This window comes from Terrapene carolina, unplaced genomic scaffold (genome assembly GCF_002925995.2).
Source record: "Terrapene carolina triunguis isolate 2854851 unplaced genomic scaffold, T_m_triunguis-2.0 Scaffold22, whole genome shotgun sequence".
Lineage (NCBI taxonomy): Eukaryota > Metazoa > Chordata > Testudines > Emydidae > Terrapene > Terrapene triunguis.
The window spans coordinates 10031890-10054992 of record NW_020664373.1 but is presented as its reverse complement, the minus strand read 5'-3'; the positions used below and the strand labels follow the sequence as shown (position 1 = coordinate 10054992).

Here is a 23103-nt window from a genome sequence, read left to right as displayed (position 1 = left end):
GAGATCAAGACCAAAAAGACCAGAAAGTATAGCTATGGCTAGCATATGAAGTTTTCTGATTGTTTTAGGAAATAGCTTGGAGGAAGAAAATTAAATGTGTCTTATCTCTTTCTTTGCTAAAGAGAAAAAAGCAAATAGAAAATGGTTCTTTCCAATTACAGTTTTAGCTAAAATAATGGGGTTAATTATTAAACCTTTTACTTAGTTGCTCATTTTTTCTGCTGATGCTTTAATCCTGGGTCACAGAAAGTTTAAGACTGCTTTACTGTGGTGCCTTTTTTTCTTTTTGCCACAAGTTTTCCACTCTGAAAGGATGTTAGGGGTTTTGCTGCTTGCGTTCTCCTTGGTTACCATTGTTCATTCTGAGGTCTGCAGGCCAGGTAAGTTTTGCAATTGAGCCTCATCCTTTATCAGTTAAATGTCTCAACTTGGTGGACACTTTCAAAGCTGGCCGCTTAGACTTATTTTTGTAACACTTCTTATAGAGTTTGAGGGTGTTTGCTCTGAACCTTCACCTCTTTTGTGAGTTTGTGAATAGGTTGCTAAAGCCAATCTTATTCTATTCTGAAGAGATCATGGTTAAAACCACATTGAGAATCCACTGTGTCCGGGCTTGTTCACACTAACAATGTCGAGGTCTCCTAATCATGTAATAAGTTAAGATACATTTAGAAGCTTTTAAGACTATGCTCTGTAATACAGTTGGAAAAGTAAATAATTTAAAAACCAATTTTCCAAGATTATTTTTATGTTTATTGCTTTCTTTTTCTTTGTGTCAGATGCACAGAATGCTTTCAAAGTACGGCTTAGTATCAAAACAGCTTTGGGAGATAATGCAGTAAGTAAAGTATCTTCATGTATTCTTTCTGACTGAATAACTGACTAAGTAGAGCTAATATATATGGTAAAATCTCTGTGGGGACAATTTGCACTGACGTCCTCACTGTAATAAACTGGCCATCAAGTCATAATTCAGGTATTAGTTTCTTGAGGTTAGGATAGCATTAGTCTAAAACAAGTGTCCTTTAAAACAGTAAGTATAAAGCATACCTCTTCATAACGAGAATGTTCCATGTACATTATTTTGGAAAGCACTTAGAGATATTGTACCTTCAATATGAAAAGTGCAATGTAAAGACAAATTCTCTCTCTCCTACTTTGGCTAAAGCTGCTCTGCTTGAGAATGCTAAAAGGTAAAGGCAAGCAAGTGGTGGCAGATAAGAAGGAAAAGACTTAGATCTTCCTTAGTTTTGATTTTATTTCAGACTTTCAGATCGATGGACAGAACCCATCAATTCATTCCCAGTTTCGAATACTTACAGTATATCTCCTGTATGTTACAGGGTTCAACATTGAATTAGATATGAAATGTCTTGATCTTTTTCTTTATTGGAAGACAAGAACCCAGTTATGCTAGAAGCCTAGGAAATAAACTGCCACAATAATATGTTGTAAAAGGTATTTGTTGCAGATACTCAAGCTCTTTTTATGACACAGGAAGCTATTCCCAAATAAAACTGAAATGTCAAATAATTTAAATCTGTGTGAGCAGGGACTTGATTGTGATAGAAAGTGCAACAGTCAGAACAAATAGGGAATAGATCCTCAGGATATATGTTAAAGTATTTGTCTTTGAAAATCAATATTTAAGTCAGCTTTCCTTGGCTAAGAAACTTTAATAAAAACAGATTAAGTTGGATTGTTTTAAAAATATATTTAAAATAACATAATCCTGCAGCAGAAAATATGATGAAATTGTACCTGATACTCACCTTGATTACAACTGTTTCCATTCTGAGCAAAGAATGAAAGTGACAGTTCACGTTTTCTCCCTTAACAATAACATCTCTCTGACTATAGTCAAATAAATATTTTTTTCAGTTACTCTACTCTTTACTATTTTACTAAGTTCTGCATCACAAAGCACCTAAGACCTGAAGCAGTAGCCCAAAGGTACCCCTTATTCTGGCTTTTGTTATAATAAAGTATTCCTCTAGTTGTTTTACGCAGAATAAACTCTAGTTTATTTCACACAGTATGAGAGGTTTGAATAAAGCTAAGACCTGTAACAATCTAATTTAGGATAATTTTTACATCAACAACCTGCTGAGAATAGTTTGTTGACACACAAAAGTATCACCAGATGGTCAATAATCGCTTCTCTGGGTGCACAATGAATGGTTACCTTTTTACAGCACTTCTAATGCCGTCTGCAAATAAATTAAATTCAAATAGATATCAATATACTCTAAAATTAATTCAGTCTTAATAATTTGGGGCACAATGCTATCTTTCCAGTTTTAACATGGAGGAGAGAGAATACAATCACATAAGTTTCAGATGGAAAATATATAGTCTCCTATTGCATCATTGATTAGATGCTCTGCTACTTAAATCTCTTTTATTCATTTTCAGATGAATGTGCAATATACAGTGATACAAGACTATAAGCAGTACTGGCACTTTAAATCTTGGATGGCAGGATCACCCATAAAGATGTATACATCCAGGGGGTTAGCATATAGGTCAGTAGAGCTAACAAATAATAGAGAATAATGTAATCAATTATTTTCACGTATTTTGTAATGGTAGCAAAGACAGACACCATTCTTTATCATGTTCAAGAATGAGACTTAATTCTTTGGTGCAGGGAACGTCATTTACTATTTTTATACAGCACCTCACACAATGGAGCCTGGACCTGGCTGGCCTGTTGGTGCTACTGTAATATACATATGATAGTATTAATACTTTTACTTTCTTTAGTTCAGATCATTATAGGTTACTACTGAGTTTCCTAAACTGTGTTGTCTGGACCAGTGGCTCTCAACCTTTCCAGACTACTATACCCCTTTCAGGAGTCTGATTTGTCTTGCATACCCCAAGTTTCACCTCACTTAAAAACTACTTGCTTACAAAATCAGACATAAAAATACAAGTGTCACAGCACACTATTACTGAAAAATTGATTACTTTCTCATTTTTGCCATATAATTAAAAATAAATCAATTGGAATATAAATATTGTACTTACATTTCAGTGTATAGTATATAGAACAGTATAAACAACTCGTATGAAATTTTAGTTTGTACTGACTTCAGTAGTGCTTTTTATGTAGCCTGTTGTAAAACTAGGCAAATATCTAGATGAGTTGCTGTACCCCCTTGGAAAACGTCTCTTTACCCCCAGGGGTACATGTACCTCTGGTTGAAAAACACTGGTCTAGACCATTGGTGATCCCGAGAGCCTCTGATCACATGGTACTGTATATCCTCTTTATTTCTAGCTACTAAATCACACTAAAGGGGAGCTGAAAATACAATAAATGCTTTACTAATATTTCTTTTCCATGTAAGCAATTGCTGTAACTCACACACAGATGTTATTTCATCACCAATGGAGGGAATGTGATCCATGTGATCACACAGTGAAAGGGAGGTGATCTGCAAGATAATCCATTAAAATGGTTTTAACATGATGAAATAATCTGAGAACTCTGGCAGTACTCGAATCCTTTTGATGACTGTCAGTCACATAGATATTTAGAGTGGTAGAGTTAAATTAATAGGACCATATTGACCATGGTGTAAATAAATATAATATGTGTTAAAGTCAATGATTGTTGTGCTTTCTTATGTCTAGGCTCAGTTTGACCCATAGAATCAGACTGCTAAAGCATCACACTGCCTTCTGAATGCTAGATCTGTCTGTATAACTCTGCTACTTTAGAGAATATAGAAGATGGTATGTGTAATAGCTCTCTGATCAGCACAGAACCTGTAGTTTTAAATATTGCAGTTTTGTTTCACTGATAGTCTGCTATTGCTTTCTGAATTGCAAGTGAAGTGTTCAGAATATCTCTTGTACAAAGCAGTGCAATATGTGCATAAATAGTATGTAAACAAACCAAATTTGTACTCAGCTATTTAAAGATAAATGTATTTGGTAATGCTGCACTGCGTCTATTACCTATATTAGCATGCAATAGAGCTTACATAGTCATCTATTTTCAAGGCATCTCATGTGGATGTCTTGAGAGCTGGGCAAATAGGTATAATGATGAATATAACAGGGATTTTTTTCCTCTTGAAGCTGTCCTGAAAAAATGCAATAGTGTGTGGTGAGTCAATCAGTAATTCCATGAACAAATGAGAGGAAGATCTTTTCTTTTAGCACTGTAAACAGTGCTGTGTTGTTTGAATACGGATGTCCTTAAAATGATGAAAAATAGGTGTATGGTCCTCATCTACATTCAGTGTTCTTTTATACTATATCTTTTATTTTTATGTCTCAGTCTTTTTGTTGTTGCTGTCTCACATCTTCATCAGTTCTGTAGGAAGAAAGTTTAGGTCTCGGGAGAGAGTCCTTTGTTCAGACTACCATTTTGTCGTTCTATGTTCCTATATTGGCACGTATCACCACAGTATGTTAACACCATTCTTGTTTCCTAGACCAGCGGCTCTCAACCTTTCCAGACTACTGTACCCCTTTCAGGAGTCTGATTTGTCTTGCATACCCCCACGTTTCACTTCACTTAAAAACTACTTGCTTACAAAATCAGACATGTGCAGTAATAATCTGCAGTGTATTTGATGCTTTTTGTAACCAGGCTATAGTCAGTGCGAAAGTCTCAAGTGCGCTGCATCAGCCTACTCCAAGGGATGTGTGTGGTGAGTGTTAAGATTGTCATTCCCAAGGCATGTCTAGACCAGCAGGACTTGTGTAAGTGTATGGAATCCCAGTGAGGCCTTTTGAAAATACTAGCAGACATGCCCTTAACCATGTTCCGACCCTGCCTCTTTGTTTACCATTCTCAACTAGGTATTGCTGGCCCTCAGTTGCTGCTTATATCCCTTTTAGAAAATGCCATGAATGCCCATAGGACCCAAAACACCTTTTCAGTGACTAGTCCATGCAAGTTTGTCAGTGTTCTGGCCTCAACCACTAAAACATCCAGTGAGAAGCATTATTAGAATGTCAGGGTTAGAAGGGACCTCAGGAGGTCATCTTAGTCCAACCCTCTGCTCAAAGCAGGACCAATCCCCAGGTAGATTTTTGCCCCAGATCCCTAATGGCCTCCTCAAGGATTGAACTCACAACCCTGGGTTTAGTAGGCCAATGCTCAAACCACTGAGCTATCCCTCTGCTAAGTAATGGAAGCTCCTGACCGATCATACACTGAAGGCAAAGCAGTATTTCCAGAGCAGATTCTGAAAGCTGCTTTTCAGGGATGTTACGTTCACCACATTGGTCTGCTATTACTCCTACGAAGATCTGTTATCCTGTATGGAGTTGTGAATGAAAATATATAGAAGTGTTGTGTCATGCTAGTATATTTCTCTGTCTGCATATAGAAAACCTTTGTGAAATCCTGGCCCCATTGAAGTAAATAGCAAACCTCCCACTACATACCTCCCAACAGTCCTAGGTTTCCTGGGATTGTCCCACTTTGACCCCGAAACCTCCTGTCATGGATACAGTGGCTCCTGTCCCAAGGGGCTGCCTGGGCCCAGCTCCCCACTCCAGGCATTGCGACCTGAGTCCTGGCACACAGGGTCACACTGCTGTTCAGGTTCAGCTTGCCTGCCTCCCTGGTGAGGGGCAGCATGGCACCTGTCACAGTGCCACTCAAATTTGGCATGGCTACTACCCCATTAGAGTGCAGGGAGCCAGGTCCAGACCTGTGGGACAGGAGCCGCTGCTGTGGGGTGAGTCCAGGGTAGACTTGTTCTGCAACTCCCCAAGCCTCCCCCCCGCACTGGGGGCAGCACTCAACTCCCTCCAGCCAGGGCCTCCCACTCCCCAGGGCAGCACCTGACACCCCCTCCTGGGGCAAGACCTGTCCAACACCATTGGAAACGCTGGGAGGTATGCCATTGAATGTAATGGGGCTAGGATTTCACCCACTGTCTAGAAATGTACTTGTGGTTACTTTGTGGCTATATTGAAATGTAAAATAACATGCCCAGTGGTTAAAATATGTTTTCCTTTAGCTGAATATCCTAATCTGTCCTAACATTTTCTTTGCTTTAACTTTAATTCTGCAATCCTTTCCAACAGGGCCGCCCGGGGGGGGGGCAAGTGGGGCAATTTGCCCCGGGCCCCACAGGGGCCCCCACGAGAATATAGTATTCTATAGTATTGCAATTTTTTTTATGGAAGGGGCCCCTGAAAATTGCTTTGCCCCGGGCCCCCTGAATACTCTGAGCAGCCCTGCTTTCCAAGTGCAGTTATGATCAGCAAATTGACTATGTAAAATGACATCTTCTTACTCAGAGTTAATTTTTACTACTTTTTACCCTTTACCACTGTTTAGCCAATACATCCATGGAAGGGTTAGCTGAATTCTTTTCTGTCTGACACACAATCAATAATTAATAAAGAAGGCTCAGATTCACAGCCGGTGTAAGTTGGGCATAGTTCCATGGAAGTCAGTGGAGGTATGCCGCTTTACACAAGCTGAGAATCTGGCCCTACGTTCCAGTTGCAGAATCTTTATAACCTGTTGATACTTTGTGAATAAAAATAACACAGCTTGACTTTCAGATCTTAGAATAGATACGCAGAAATGGGCAGTTAGAGGAAAAAATCGTTGTACTAGCAAACTGAATAAATACAATATGAAGTTATTTAGGAATAATAAACATGGACCCACACAATTTTTTTTTACAAAGTCATTTTGCGAAGTTTAACTGCACTTTAAGCCTCTTCGTTCTATAGTTTCAATGAACGTTGTTACAATTATTGCTTAATATGCACTCAGAGATAGGAATTTTTTAGAAGCTTTCAGTTTTTAGCTCTTAGAACACTAATGATGTTAAGTGCAGTTTTCTGTCAGGTGTCAAGACAATGGGTTAAACTCAGCCCTTACGTAAGCAGGTGCAACTCCATTCAACTTAATTTAGAATTATACCTACCTATGAGAGCATATATATACTTATCCTGATATTTGGAAAACTGTATGTACAGATAGTAATGTATTCATTGTAAAAGAGGTATAGACAATGGTCCTTCATTTCTATGTCACTATCCAGCCTTGGTCTGTTTTCACTGAAAGTTGCTACTGTCTGATTACTGTTCAATAGCCTGTGTGAAATGAGTTGTTTTCATGATGTACAGATGTCCATATCTCAGAAACCAGCATCACAACTAGCACTTCTTCCCCAAACTTAACCAAGGTGCCTGTGCCCTGTACTGTTCAGACCACCTCTAGGAATGACAGTGAAGTCTACTCTCTCTGCCTGTTCAGGCCAAGGACAGAATGGGCATGGAGTGTAGACTTCACTTTTGTTCATAGAGGTGATCTGACCAGGATAGGTTCCAGGCACCTTGGTGGAGCTTGGGGAAGCTTCTACTGGTATTCCTAGTCTTTGATAAAGAGTAAAATTAGATCTCTAGTGCTGTCAGCCTGGCAACTTTCGTAAGCATTCAGTCCATTCAGATTTTTGAAAAGTTATAAAGTTCTGTGTATTGTACTTTCTGACAAGCCCTATAAAAATCCTTTATGCACAACAAACAGTATTCAAGAAGTTATTTTCATAACATTATCAGGAAGGTTTATTTCTTTTTGAATGATAGACTGTTTCAGGGTCAGTGCTCCATGCAACCCCCCTCCCTGCCGGTACTAGTGCTAGAACTGTTAATTTTCTATCTTTCTTTACAGTATGCCTGGGATGCAAGTGAAGAATATCTGTTCAAGGCAATGGTGGCTTTTGCAATGAGAAGATATTCCAACAAAGAAACAACTCAGTAAGTGCATACTTAGTCCTCCGCAGCATGGGGCAGGGGTCGCTTGCTGGAGGATTCTCTGCGACTTGAAGTCTTTAAATCATGATTTGGGGACTTCAACAGCTGAGTCAAGGGAGAGAATTATTCCAAGAGTGGGTGGGTCAGCTTTTGTGGCCTGCATCATGCGGGAGGTCAGACTAGATGATCATAATGGTCCCTTCTGACCTTAAAGTCTATGAGTGAGTCTATAATATACATGTTTACAATATTGCTTATGATGGAACCTATTTTGACATAGAGAAGTTATAGAAATAAACACTATGTAGAACCAGCATACTGCAATGCCATTATTATTATTATTTTGCCATTCTAATATGTGCTAGGCGGTTTATGATCTCTGCCCCAAGCAGTGTACAATCTATGGGCCAAATTCTCTGTTGCCGTAAATTAGTTAGTTGGCTTCAGTGGAGCTGCACCTATTAAACCAGCAGAGAATTTGGCCTTAAATGTAACATGACACCATAAGTGAAGGTTCTGAACAGCCAAGAGTTGGAGGAAGGGGAAAGAAAGAACAAGGGTGACAGCAATGAGAAATGCAGTGTTATTTCTCAGGTAGGCATGATGATAGAGGCTCAGTTCCCTTTTTTGTCGTTGGTTACCTATACTCCCCTTTGCATCTCATAGACAAGATGGCAGAAAGGCCAGCATGCAAGAAGACACAGAGATGCTTGTGAGAAAAGAAGACAAGAGTGATATACAATGACACACTTATCAGAATTTGGAGGGTTATCTGTCCCTAAGAGTACAACTTCCCAATTACCTTACACTCTATCAGGAAAAAGCTTCAGATTTCACACTTCAGGGCATAAGCTGATTACCAGCTGGAGTCAGGAGAAAATCTCCCCCATGTTATTGAGTATTATAACTTCCTCTCAAATTTCTGGTATTGGCTACTGTCATCAGACAGGCTATTAGACTAGATAGGTCTTTGGTCAGTGTCAGTATGGCAGTTCCTATGTCTTTAATATGCTCACCTCCTCCTTAGAGATGAAAACAATATAAAGATATTTTGGTATCCTATATTTTTTTTGTTTATGAATATAAACAGAAATGTCTGCAGTTCTAGTACATTACTGAGACCAGGCTTTAGATTTACTTTTAAGAAAAGCTGGCCCTGGCTGGCACTGAGTCTGATGAAGCGTTTTCCATATTTGCAAAGAGATTAGCTAATCTGAGTCATATGATATCTGATTGCAGCTACAGTACTGGGTTTTAAATAGAACAACTCCCATCCATAATTGAGATGTTGGTTCATTACAATTTCATTCTGATTTGTAAGAAGCTGTCCTTTAAGCTAGAGAGCCATATCTGGTATGTACCACCATTGCTTTCCTCAGGTTCCACAGGAACAAGTCAGGTGACAGCATGCTTCTGTTATTTTACATCATTGCAAACAACATGAATGCTACTCAGAGCAAATGAGTTGAAGTAAACAAATCATTAAAAGTGACCTGTAAAGCTTTTTCAGGATTGTTCGCTTTTCCAGCTTATGAGACTTATGGTCCATGAAGATTCACTTCTTACTTATTTTTGATACAAACCCTGTTTTCATAATTTTTTTCTTCAAATGTGGCAATTTCATCCACCTGGGGAAAAAACAAGGGAGAGGCATTTAAGCTCCACCCCCTGCTGACATCACTGCTAGTTGCATGCCATGCTAATAGCAATAAAAATAATAGTAAGTTGACTTGGAAGCAGAAAAATTATGATGCTGATACCAAATGGGCTTAAGTTTTTATCTGCCTTGGGAATTTACAGAACCTACTGCTCAAATAGAATCATAGATGTGTAGGACTGGAAGTGACATTGATGGGTCTTCTAGTCCAGTCCTCTGTACTCAAGGCAGCACTAAGTATTATCTGGAGTCTTGACCATCCCTGAGAGATGTTTGTTTAACCTGCTCTTAAAAATCTCCAATGACGGAGATTCCAGAACCTCCCTAGGCAATTTATTCCAGTGCTTAACCACCCTGACAGTTAGGAAGTTTTTCCTGATGTCCAACCTAAACTGCCCTTGCTTCAATTTAAGCCCACTGCTTCTTGTCCTACCCTCAAAGGTTAAGAAGAACAATTTTTCTCCCTCCTCCTTGTAACAGCCTTTTATGTACTTGAAAACTGTTACCGTGTCTCCCCTCAGGCTTCTTCCAGACTAAGCAAACCCAATTTTTTCAATCTTCCCTCATAGGTCACATTTTCTAGACTTTTAATCATTTTTGTTGCTCTTCTCTGGACTTTCTCCAATTTGTCCAAATCTTTCCTGAAATATGGCAGCCAGAACTGAGCACAGTACTCCAGTTGAGGCCTAATCAGCGGATAGCAGAGTGGAAGAATTACTTCTTATATTTTGCATACAACGTTCCTGCTAATACATCTCAGAATGATGTTTTCTTTTTTTGCAACAGTGTTACACTGTTGACTCATATTTAGCTTGTGATCCAATATGACCCTCAGATCTCTTTCCACAGTACTCCTTCCTAGGCAGCTGTTTCCCATTTTGTATGTGTGCAACTGATTGTTCCTTCCTAAGTGGAGTACTTTGCATTGTCCTTATTGGATTTCATCCTATTTACTTCAGACCATTTCTCCAGTTTGTTCAGATCATTGTGCAATTTAATCCTATCCTCCAAAGCACTTGCAACCCCTCCCAGCTTGGTATCATCCGCAAACATTATAAGTGTACCCTCTATGCCATTATCTAAATCATTGATGAAGATATTGAACAGAACTGGACCCAGAACTGATCCCTGCGGGACCCCACTCAATATGCCCTTCTAGCTTGTCTGTAGGGAAATACTGTGACAGTTTCTCCTTTCACTTAGGCCAGTTTGACACCAAAATAATTCCCCTTGTGGAAAAAAATCTTTTCCATAGACATTTTTAAATCTACCTATCAGTTTTAATACAGAATTGAATTTCTGCTATGGAGTCCTATTGATTAATTTATATACTTGGTAGAACAGTTGTCATTCTCTATTAAATTCCATATTCACTTCAATTAAGTTATTGCTCATTTATACCATTGTAGGTGAAAAAAAGAATCAAGGCCCACAGAAAGTATTATAATCTATACTTTCGTGTCAGGACTTCAGCTGGCTCCAGGTGTGGCCTCCTAGCAATCCAATGAACTTGGCTGGGCCCAATAAAACCCTCACTAAGTGACTGTGCTCCCTTTTTGGACAGAAGGGCCAACAGATCACCATTTAAGCCTTGTAGCAACAATAGCACAGTGGCTGCACAATGTGTTCCACGCCCGCAGCTGTGCCACACCTGCTTCCTGCACCAGCCCTTGCTCCAAACCTTGTCTGCTCTGCTCCAGTCCTTGTCCCTCCATTCCTCAGAACTGGCCCCGACCACTGTCTTATCTCCTGACCACCTCCCCAGTTCTACTTTTTGCTTCTGTTTTGGCTCTGGCCATTGACCTGTCTCCTGACCATACCTCCAACTCTGTCCCTTGGTTCTGCTCCAACCACTAGGCCAGGCTCTTGTTCCGATCACTAGGTCGTACTGCCGACCCCCCGGTGTGTGCCATTTTGTGCCAGTGTTGTTGCTTGCTTGGAGGTGAGGTTTTGTGTGTCATTGGAAAAGGAATAATTCTTTGGTGCTACATTGTTAAAGGAGAATCAATGTACTGTAATGTGTCATATTAGACCAATTAAAATGTTGTGTTGAAGTTACAGAATGTTTCCACTTTCTTTATCGGGTAGGGTTCTTTTAATATAGCAATGTAACTTTTGTGCCAGTAAATTATATGATTAGATAACCTGTTTAAATTCCATTTTACAGTTTCAGTGATTTTACTGGCAAAATGTCAATGAATTTTCATTAGGGGTTGTAGAAGATTCACCATGAGTCACTCAGTATCATAAAAAGAAAAACTAGCTGATTACCATTGAGGCATGTTATGGTCTAGATTTAAACAAATATGAGACATTGTACACAATTGATCAAAGATTTATGAAATCACAGGAACAGAGAATGATTGAAGGATTACGTTTTTGCATGAAGGTCCAAATCCATGTTCCCCTTGCAAGTATATTGGCTGTGCACAGAGGGGGATGATCTGGGAGGGGAAAGAATCATTGCTACAAGGTCACTGAGCAGCATGAGAGATGCTACATAGCTCCTACAGCAGTTTCAGGGCTTCATTAACTCTCCAACCTGATTCGTACTCTTCAAGGACATGAGAGATGAATAGTGAGTGGATCAGCATAGTCAGAACACCCTACCTGCTAGGATTCAAAGTGACCCCTTGCTAGACTCTTGGAGGAGGGATAAAAGGATTTTCTTCACTACGGTGACCAACTTTTGGCATAGGAAATGGCAATAGGCCAGCAGTAGGTGCCCATTTCTGCCCCTAGTAGGTTACTATTAAGCCCTGTTTAGACTTTACTTTATGTCAGGATGTCTGAGCAGGTTCCCATTAAATTCAAATTTCAATCTAAAATTTATTAAACTAGAATTTTAAAACTAAGCCACTGATTTGTGCTTAACACTTTAAAGACATATTAAATTGACAAAGTTGTGTGAGACAGAAAAATCACGCTACCCATTTGAGTATTCTATAATAATAGAATGTTTATTGAAAAGTTTAACTTTTCCAACAGAGGCACAAATCCTTGATTTCCTTCTCAATAGGGCCTTGTAATTCACTTTGAAATATAGACATTACTGAACTACATAAACCAACCTTTGATCGCGCAGTGTTAAAAATTGATCCTCTGTAATTTGTGTTGGTAACCCTGGTTTCCCTAATCTGTGACTTGTTTGAAATAATATTCATCTCTTTTGTGTTGGAGACAAGTTAATCTTTAGCACATAAAGAATGTGAGAACATTTACTTTCAATCAAATAGCAGAATCAGTTGTTGCTGTATCTTTTATCACACCTATATTTAAATATCTGCAGTATGTTTCATTGACCTGCCACACAAAACCAAACTTTGTTCTCTATCTTCCACACAAGGATCACATCCGTATTTAAAATATTTTGACTATTTGGAAATGGAATTACAAGTGTTCGTGTGATCTCAGATTTGAACTGATTATGTCAAGATGAGTATTTTGGCCCTGCTGGTTACTCTTCACAGAAAAATCCTCATAGTGTCCAGAAGGTTCTGCGGGGGGGGGGGGGGGGGGGGGGAGAAGGGTCTGCTGCCTTGAAAATGTCAGAGCAAGGGGCTCAGAAGAACCCAAATTCTGTGGTTCTCCTATGATCCAGTAGAGGACAGGGTCTGCACAGAAGCTCTGTGCCTCTGCACTGCCTTTTGGCTCCCTGCCCCTTTCTTGTATTCCCTGACAATCCGGTAACTCCCCCAGAAGAGAAGTTACTTCGCCCCCTGACTAAGAAACTTACAAGTTTTTGTCCTTTCTGCTCACTGATCTGGAGGAAACTATGACTTAGATTGTAAGCACTTAGGGCAGGGCATGTCTTTTGTTCTGTGTCTGTGCAGTGCCTAGCACAATGGGGTCCTGGTCCATGACTAAGGCTCTTAGGTGCTACAAGAATACACATAATAATAATTTATTGTCGTATATTTAAAAAAAAAAACACTGGTGAGATTTGCCAGTGCACATACTGTGGGTCCTAAGAGCTGGTCCAGTATGTCATTCTAACATTAAGATTCATCTATCATCTCCGTGGCAAAATATTGACACTTGCTAACTATTTCTAACACAGAAGGCAGTTTTATTGTAACTTTACCTTAATAAAATGTTGCAATTAATAAAAAAATATTCACATCATAACATATGTTTACAAATTTACATCATGGTAATTTACATAATGAAGGCAAGTTTTTCAGTCTGAACAGATTCTGACTGTTAGCTACATATAATGTTACAGCACAGTATGAATTATCACACGTGGGAATGGGAAATGGTATATATAAGAGTATGATAACCATGCTGTGAAAAGATGTGAACTGGTATGTGTTGCACTGTAGTCCATCTTGGTATTTACTCAGCCTACTTGAAACTCCCATGAACAACAGCTTCATTCTTTTCAAAGCCTAGAAGGATTTGCTACTCTCAGATTCTGTTGATGAAGAGTGGCAGTGGAGCCAAGTTCTGGATGATTATAATCATGCAAGGATTTTATACATAACAGGGAGCTCAAAGGAAGTAAAATGTACCTGTTTTCATGAGTCTTGCTGCTCAACTATTAAAAATATTAATAATTGCATTTGCCTGTTAATGAAATAAATAGAGATGGAAATCATTTAATTATTTTTCTGATCAGCCAGCAGATGTCACTATGAACATTTACAGTACTCTGTTGTGGGTAGCTGTTTGCAGAAGGAAATATATCCCACTAGAAAACCAGAGGGGAAGAAATGTTAAAACTTGTTTTTTAAGAAGGATGGGCTAAGCCATAAAAATGAGGAGGAACCAATGGCAAAATAATAATAAATACTGGGCATTATAATTACTGCATACATGGCCATAGGGATTCACTCCACATGAGGGCTGGTAGTGCCATCCTCCCAGTGGGGAACTGCCAGGGCACTTGTGTGTGGAGACTTGCCAGCGCTATGCTGAATTACTGCCGGTGTTAACCAGCCCAGGAAATTCAGTGGAAGTAAATCTGGGCCCTTACTCTTGAGTTTGATCTGCAAGTGCCACTTGCTCAGAACAGCTGCTTACACAAATGCCACCTAAAATCTGTTCAGATACTGGAGTCTCAGCAGTCTGGGGCCAGAATTTTATTTTCGGAATACAAAGTCGGCTACTATCAGATATACTTTAAATTCCTGTCGGATTTTAATCCTTCATGTATTTCTAATGGTATTTTCATTATGAATTACTGATAAGTATACGAATATCAAAAAGCTAAATTTTAAAGACATGTTCAGACTCAATTTTATGTAGCAACTCATGAAAATCTGATTGCATACAAAGCTTCCAATAACTGCTTCACATCCACTTGAATGTTTCTGTCTCTAGAACGTTAAATGTAGCTGAACATAACCTAAACGCTATGGGTCAGTGCTAGAATGATTTGAGGTTTAACAGTCCCTAGTAAACTTAGCCCGTTGCCTCCACAATCCACTCAACTCCCACTACAGCAAGTGACCAGGGAGCTAGATTCATTTGCAGGGCTAGGCTGTCTTTTTCTGGCATAAACCGTCTCAGAGAGGTTCAAGATCAAAAGTCTGTAGAGGAGGCTGCAGTCAGACAAAGAGTCCACAGCCTCCCTTCTTTCAGTGGCGGCACAGGGAACGAACACAGCCCCAGAAAGATGACTGACACTGGTTGGAAAGTGGGTATGGCCGGGGCAGCTGGCAGGTGCACTGATTCAGCACTCCCGAAGGCATCTCCTGCACCAGGAGCGCCTATGGAGTTCCAAGTGGAAATAAAATCTCTTCTTTCCACAATCCTCCCTGAGATACAAGGGACCATACTGGGGCAAGGAAGTACAATGTGCACCTCCTTATGGCAACTTTAGGGAATCTGCTCCTGATGTCATAGTCCTAGCTGTACACTATTATTAATTATTATTATTATTATTATTATTGCCTTAGCCCCTAGGAGTCCCAGTCTTGGACCAGGACCCCATTGTGATGGGTGCTATACAAACACAGAACAAAAATATGGTCCCTGCCCCACTAAGCTGGCCCTACATATATATATGGTTGAAAACACATTTCCTAGTGGTGAGATGACGGTGATGATATGGCTATAAAATGTTTTTAAAAATAAAATAAAGCCTCTATAAATACAGTTATTTTGTTATTGTTTTGTTACTGTATTGGAGGATAGAAAATATGACCAGTATTTCTTTCTCGTTCTTTCTTATTAGATTAACAGAAACTAATAATTTCCTTTTCTAAAAGATTTTTCTCCTTAGACTAAAACACTGCGAAATACAGTGATAACATGCATCACTTGAGTACGTACTTACTTATTTTACAATGACTTCATTTTGTTTTAAATGTTCACAGAATTTCCAATGTGCTGCTTTGCAATATGACAGAGAGGGTGTCATTTTGGTTTGTGGTCACAGACTCTGCCAGAAATGTGACAACTGTTCCTGGAAGTGAAGTAGAGGCAGCCATAAGGTAAAGTAATTGTCCCTCCCTCTGACTCTTCCTTGGCAACCAAAGATGTTTTCTTAATGTGGACCTGTGTCTCAGGCCGTATGAACTAGCACTCTGTGTTTTTTAATTACATGAATTAGTTTATAGTTAAACACAATGGGGTCTGTACTCTTCTTCCTACATGCATGTGAGATTAAAAGGCGTTATATATGGCTGAGGGAGAACAATCTCTTTGAACTCTTCTTGTAATGTGTGAGCCTTTGGGAGGTTGATTGCAACTTTGAAAGGTGTCTTTTTTTTTTTAACTGTGGGTTCTCATGATGTCTAGACATGATGAGCTCTGACTGTAGCCTACTGTTCAGTGTGTGTTGCACATGCCCCTCTAATGGCTGATCCACAGAGTCTGCTACAGCTCCCAGACAGGAGATTTAGTACTTTTAGTTCAAGTAACAGAGGCTCATGCTTTTAGTGCTGAATGTTCCCGTTTCATATTGCACTGTCAGCCCAAGCAAATAATCCAATGCTCACATTCTTTTTATCTTAGGTCTTTGTGGGAAGCCTGTCACTGTAGTAGATGAGCACCATTTGCACACAATACAGTGTAGCATAAGTTATCCCACTTTCCCATTAAAAATCATGCTCTAAAGCTAGAAAAACAATAATATGGAGCTGCATAGGAAGAGAAGAAAAATAGGTTATCAGACCTCAACAGTTTACGATGTGTTCACAAGGCCTTTGCAAGGGTAACTCCCATAAATAGAGTTACCCACATATGTTTCCCAAGCATCAAATGAAAAATAGACCCATTGTTTTTAAATATACTGCACTTTGTCTTTAAAAACCATGTTATCTTTGCAAAGGCGTAATACCTAATTCCTGATGAATGAGTATGCGTTCTTTTGGAAAGATTAACTTTAAGCTTCTGAGCAGATTAAACTATTTCCTACAGAGATACCCAGCAACAACTTCAGTGCATTAGTGGGCAAAGGAGGTTATTTATTCACTGAAACTTGCTAAGAGTGTTGGAATGTACCATTTTTTAATTCATTTCTGTTGTTCTTTGATACATTCGGTAGCATAAGCTGATTTACAGTAAGTCTTTTATAGGCACTGTTTGCCACAGAAATTGGATGCTGTTATAACATGTTTGGTTTTTAACTGTTGTCTCTCACCTACTAAAGAAGAGTATATGCTTTTAAAAATGTTTAAATTCCTATCAGTAGGTTAGAGATAAGAAACAAAATTCTCTACAGAATGAGAACTCCTGTGCTCAGTATTGAACTACTTTTGCTTACAGTATGCTGAATCTAAGTTGGACATGCAAAATCTATTCAGTGTTATGAATCAAAATCAACATCTGACAAGTGCAAGATTCCTCCTTTGATGATAATTATACTAATTAATAGGTATAATCAGGGCTGGCTCTGGCTTTTTCGCCGCCCCAGGCGAAAAAGCCTCCGGCCCCTGCCCCCCCCCCCCCCGGGGGGGGGGGGGCCGGGGCCCCCGGGGGGGGGGGGGGGGCCCCCGCGGGGGGCCGGCCCCCCCCCCCCCCCCCCCCCCACGGCCAGAGCGCCGGGGGCAGGGCGGCGAGCCCTGCTGTGGCCCCGCTCTCCCCGGCGGCCGCCGCGCCGCCCCCCTCCAGGTGCCGCCCCAAGCACCAGCTTGGGTGCCTGGTGCCTGGAGCCGGCCCTGGGTATAATAATAAAATTTGTTTTAGCGACAATTCCATTTGTTTTTTACATATTCCATCTCATGAGAGTCTATGCATGACCCAAAGCAGAATCAATTAGTAATATAATAAATACATTAACAGTGATAATATAAAGTCTCGTCCTTATCCCCTAAGCTTTCAAACAGTTGCATATGGGAGTCTTGTGGCTAACACCCTGCACAGGATATATAGGGATCAGTGACAATGGCTATGCAATGTATGCAGCCTAAAAACTTCATATTGGGCCACATTCAGCCCTGCCAGAGTTGTACTGCCTACATCAGGGCTATATTTTCCTCATTGTCTTTTCATTTATAAATGTGTTTATCATTTGTGTTGTGTTTTGTATTTTTTTAAAGGATGAACAGAAACAGAATCAACAGTGCTTTCCTACTGACAGACAACACGCTCCAGTTCTTGAAAATTTCCTCCACTTTATCACCACCCATTGAACCCACTGTGCCTGTCTGGGTTATTGTGTTTGGTGTTGTTCTTTGCCTCGTTGTGGCTGCAATTCTTTTCCTCGTTGTTTCAGGAATCCGGCAACGCAAAAAGTAAGCTGTGCTTTTGTTTTAACCAACTGTTAGTGAATTAAGTGAACTAGAAGTGTTAGAGTTGGATCATTCTGCAGTTCACATTGGTTACAAAGAAACAATAGCAGCCTTTTCTCCCCAGTTGAGGATATCTGTCCTTTAAAAGGGCAGGTGTTGTTATTTTGGACTGTGGAGTTGTTAACTCAAGGTAAGAATGTGATCTTGGAGGCCTTGTTAATAAAGATGATTGCTTTACAAGGAGTTTATTTGCTGCCAGCCCCCGTGCTGCAGGTAGGTCTCCTGTCAGAGATAAGGCATGTGAGAGGGGAAAAGGCTGGCAATGATTGTGGCTACTGATTTTTAAGACTGGCAGATTTAAAACTCTGCTCCTGATTTGTGCAGATTCAGGAGCCACTCGCAGGGCAGACCAATGACTGAAGGGCTACTTGACTGAAATTTTAAAAGGGCCTGATCCTGTAAGTCAGTGTATGGCCTCAGCTCCCATTCACTTCATGAGGAGTTCTAGGAGCTCAGCATCTCACATGGTCAATTCCAGATTGGACTCGCCATGAGACTAGATTATCATGGCTATGCAGTAGAGTAAGGAGTAGTTGTCTCCCCTCTCCTTACTACCCTGCTCATATTGCAGCACCAGTCATAGTGTTCAGTGCATCGTAGCCATGGCAGTCCTAGTAAGGGTTACTTACTTGATACTTGCTGCTGTGAGCCAGTGAGTTCATGGGGATAGAGAGGGGAAGGGAGTGGGTGGAGCCTTGGGTTTGACCCCCGGCTCCCATTCTGTTCCTACTTGCTGTTATTTCAGATAGTTGTACTTAGATAAGGACATCTCTAAGCTCATCTGAGACTCTCCTGCTTGATCATACAGTGAAGAGAACATCCTTTATTTGACTATGATCATTATGGACATTGATATGTTGTCACAAGCATTATGATTTCATTGCAGGCTCAAACAGGAATCAGAGATAGATTGGGAAAGTACAAACTCTTGTTGACAGCTGGATAGCTTAAACATTAGCAAATAACAAAATGGAAAAAAAAAAAAAAAAAAAAAATTTCACGAATAATCCAATGTAAATGGATTTATGTGTGAAGACTGAGATGTTGCAGAGATTTCCCCAGTATAAAAATGCCTCATTTTAGGCAAAGAGGTTGAAACAACTGGGTAAAAATAACATATACTGCTAGTGTTGAGTGAACCCTATGGAGTTGGAGGTTTGGTGAGGCTTTCAAATTATTTTTTTGGATTCAGAAGACTGGTATGAATTTGTGAAACTCTTCCCCATCTAATCCCATCCCTGTTTTAAACAACAAGAACAAAACCTAGCCAATGAATGAATGCTGTTCTTGTGGTTAAGGCACTGACCTGAGATTCAGAAGATCTGGGTCCAGTTCTTAGCTCTGCCACAAACTTCTGGTGTGATCTTGGGCATCAATGAACTCCCCTGAAATCAATGGGAGTTAAACACCTAAATCCTTTTGAGGTCCTGAGCTTTAATCTCTCTGTTACCCTTACAGAAATTACCCCTTCTGTACATCTAGGATAATAATACTTCCGTATCTCATCCTCTGACTGTCTTGTCTACTTAGACTGTAAGTTCCTCAAGGCAGGGACTGTCTCATACTGTGCATGTGAGCAGTGACTAGCACAGTGGGGCCATGATCCCCGTTTGGGCCTCAAGGCCCTACTGTAATACAAATTAATAATGATAATAATAAGTAATCATGATTCTCTAGTTAATGGGAAGCCTGTTCTGTAGATTAGGGACAAAAGACACACACCACCATCTCCTTCCTCCTTCTCAAAAATAAGTAGGCTGGCACAGGAGGGGTCCCTATATATGGTATATACTGTTTAATTTGTTTTATTTAGAATATTTTTCTTTTCCCTTCTCCGCTTCTTCCTCTTCTCTAAATTTGTTTTTCATCCTGCCCATTCTCTGCTCCATCGCTTGCCCTTATATTTTCATTAGATTCTTTTGCTCTCTGCTCACCTTGTCTTCTTTTCACTATCATCTTTTCTCAGCAAAACACAAACTCAGCTCATGTTTGAATTCTATCCTACTTTCAAGCCAACAGTGGTTGAAGGGAGTTGAATATGAGGAAAAACAAATGTGTTTGTTCCTGTCCACTGCTGGGAGGATTTAAGGGTTACAGGGAATGTTTGGGCCACTTTGCTTCCCAAGGGAAGAGACAGGCACTTGGGACCAGATTTTCAAAGGAGCTCAGCTTGTTGGGTATCACACTGGGAGTTGCTTCCTTTGGAGTGCTTTCAAAAATCTAGCCCCCCTTATAGGTGTTGAGTATTTGAAAATCTGGCTCTTTTTACTTCAGTGGTCTTTGGATCAGGCCTTTACAGAGTGAGCAATGTACGGCAGTTTAGGCCCTGATTCAGTAAAGTATGTAAGCATGTGTTTAAATCCATCCCTGTTCAGGACAGCATGTAAGCATGTGTTTAACTTCAGTAGGACTTATTAAGTCTCATTGAAGTGAAGCACATGCTTCAGTGCTGTCCCAAATAAGGATGCTTTTCTCAATCAGGGCCTTGGTGAGTAATATTCAAGATCTACTGCCCCCACATACAACTCCAAGAACCATCTAGCTCTAGCTTCAGGTCCTCTCATTATAGGGCTCAATTTTCCTCTCTATTGAAATCAGTGGCAGTTTGGGCACTGATCTCAGTGGGAGCTGGATCAGGCCCATACTGAACAGACTCTCTCTCCAGTCCCTCATAAGCCTGGTTTCCAATGTGTTAGCTCTATCACCATGGCAGCACGTCATCTCCTTCTCTGCTAATAGACTTGTCTCATTTCCAAGCTAGGAGAGACAACCCCAGAAGCATGTCACAAGCAGGAGGAGAGGAGTTTATTACCCACTCTCATTTATTTTTAGCAGGTCTCTAAACTCCAAGTATCTCTCGCAGGCCAGTAAAGTTTTATTATTGTTAATATTACTGATGTATAAGTACTGAGTCAGGTTGTCACAATGTGTTATGGGATTGGAAGAAATACTGTAGCTAACCTGTGAGTTTCTTATCATTCTAAGTTGCTGATGCTGCAGTCTGTAAAGTACAGCAGGTTTTTTCAGCTATGAATCAGCAGGTCTCAAGGTCAAAATAAATATGGAAATTAAAGGAACTATATAGTCATTGTTGACTAAATTTGCTTACAGTTTGTCAGTTTAGATCATTTTCTTCAGCACCTATTTTATTATGGTTGGTATCAGAGTTTGAGTCTGGAAAAGTGAAAGTATGCAAGACATATTGCTATTTAATCTAGCAGCCAAAGATCCAATGGCTGGAAGTTAAAGCTAGTGAAGTTTGAACTGGACATAAGATACAAATTTAGAACAGTGGGAGAAACTTACCATTGGAATAGATTACCAAGAAATGTGGTGCATATATTCTCTAACATCTAACGTGTCTTTAAGTCAAGTTGTTGGGCTAGATGCAGGAATCATTGAGTGAAATCTATGGCCTGTATTATGCAGTAGGTCAGACTAAATGATCATGGTGGCCCCTTATAGCCTTGAAATCTATTAAGTATATGAATGTGTATTTTATTCTTTGTTTTCCTTTTCTATTTTTCACCCTCCTCCAAGCCATTTTACAGAAGGGGAAACTGAGGTCTAGAAGTTAAGTGAGGCAACAGAAGGGAGCCAGGGTGAAAGTGATATTAGAATTTACTTAGGAATTTCTGACTCCCATTCCTATCTTCAGATGAGTAGACTATGCCTCTTTGTATATAGTGTGTTGTAAACTTCTTAATAAAAGTGCATGCTAAACTATTTTTCTTATGTCCAGTCTTTGTTGAATGGTACACTTTGATTGCAGTAATGTAATTTTGTTATTCCTTTTTAGAAATAACAATGAGTCTGCAGAGACAGGAGATTTAGAAGACAAATGTGACACACCAGTGACAACAGAAAATGGGATTCCCTGTGATATACTAGATTTAAAAGCAGGCCAGATTAATGGAGTCTACGCAGCAGATGATGAACGGTTCACACCACTATGAAATGTCACAGTTTCTTTTTGGCTTCTTTGAGAGAGACTGCACTAACTCTATGTAGTCATGACTGATGAATGTCAAGCATTAAGGCAAGAAAAATATGACTTGTCAGCAGGGCCGGCTCTAGAGTTTTTGCCGCCCCAAGCACCAAAAATAAAAAAATAAAAATCCACGATCGCGATCGGCGGCAGCTCTACCGCCGCTTCAGTCTACGGCAGCAATTCGGCAGCAGGTCCTTCGCTGCGAGAGGGAGTGATGGCCCCGCCACCGAATTGCCGCCGAACGGCCGGACATGCCGCCCCCCTCTTCATTGGCCGCCCCCCGGCACCTGCTTGTCCTAACCTTGTCAGTTATTTTCCCTTGAGAGAAACTTTCCTTGATAAAACACAAACACACAAAACTGTATTACAAAGCTAAAACAAAGGAAAACACTCAATTGTTCATTAAACATTTTCAAGAAGTGTGTGGTGGAATGAGGTTGAAGGCTGTCTTACATCAGATGCTTAGTTATTAACGATTATTTAAAGACATCATTATGACTAGTTCATTGTTCTTCTTAAAGTGATGTCCCTATTGGTGCTCCGTTGTAGGTGCGGCAGTGTCTCCTGCGCCTGGTATCGGAGATCTTCACCAGAAGTGCCCGTAGGACTGCACGTGTGCATCTTGTCTCTCTCACACTGTGCACAGGACATATATATATATACCACTGTTTGGTCAGACAGACAGCCCCAGTTCCTTCTTTATTACCTTTGGTCTGGGACGGAAGCCGCTAGCAGAGCTCGCTGCTCCTCATAGATAGTTCCTTACCTGATAGAGTAGTTAGTATTTTCCTCTTCTTCTTTCAACATCTATCTATAAAAAAATTGTTTTTTGTTTTAACTTTATCTTTACAGTTATTCTCATAGCTTAGGTTTCCATTTATCCCACTTCCCGCCTTCCAGACTGGGAAGCCCTTTTCCCTTCACCCTTATGCCCAGCTCTCCCAAGTATAAGAGGTGCGTTCGTGCGG

General features: G+C 40.2%; 1 protein-coding gene across 1 annotated transcript; it reads left to right on the top strand.

Moving 5' to 3' along the window:
- Positions 1 to 313: 313 nt before the first annotated feature.
- Positions 314 to 22100, top strand: LOC112103824 (collectrin). The gene is made up of 6 exons (XM_024195775.1): positions 314 to 380; positions 780 to 838; positions 7664 to 7749; positions 15727 to 15843; positions 17893 to 18087; positions 21944 to 22100. Exons 1-6 carry the CDS (start codon positions 314 to 316, stop codon positions 22098 to 22100), a joined length of 681 nt encoding a protein of 226 aa, XP_024051543.1.
- The last annotated feature ends 1003 nt before the right edge of the window (positions 22101 to 23103 follow it).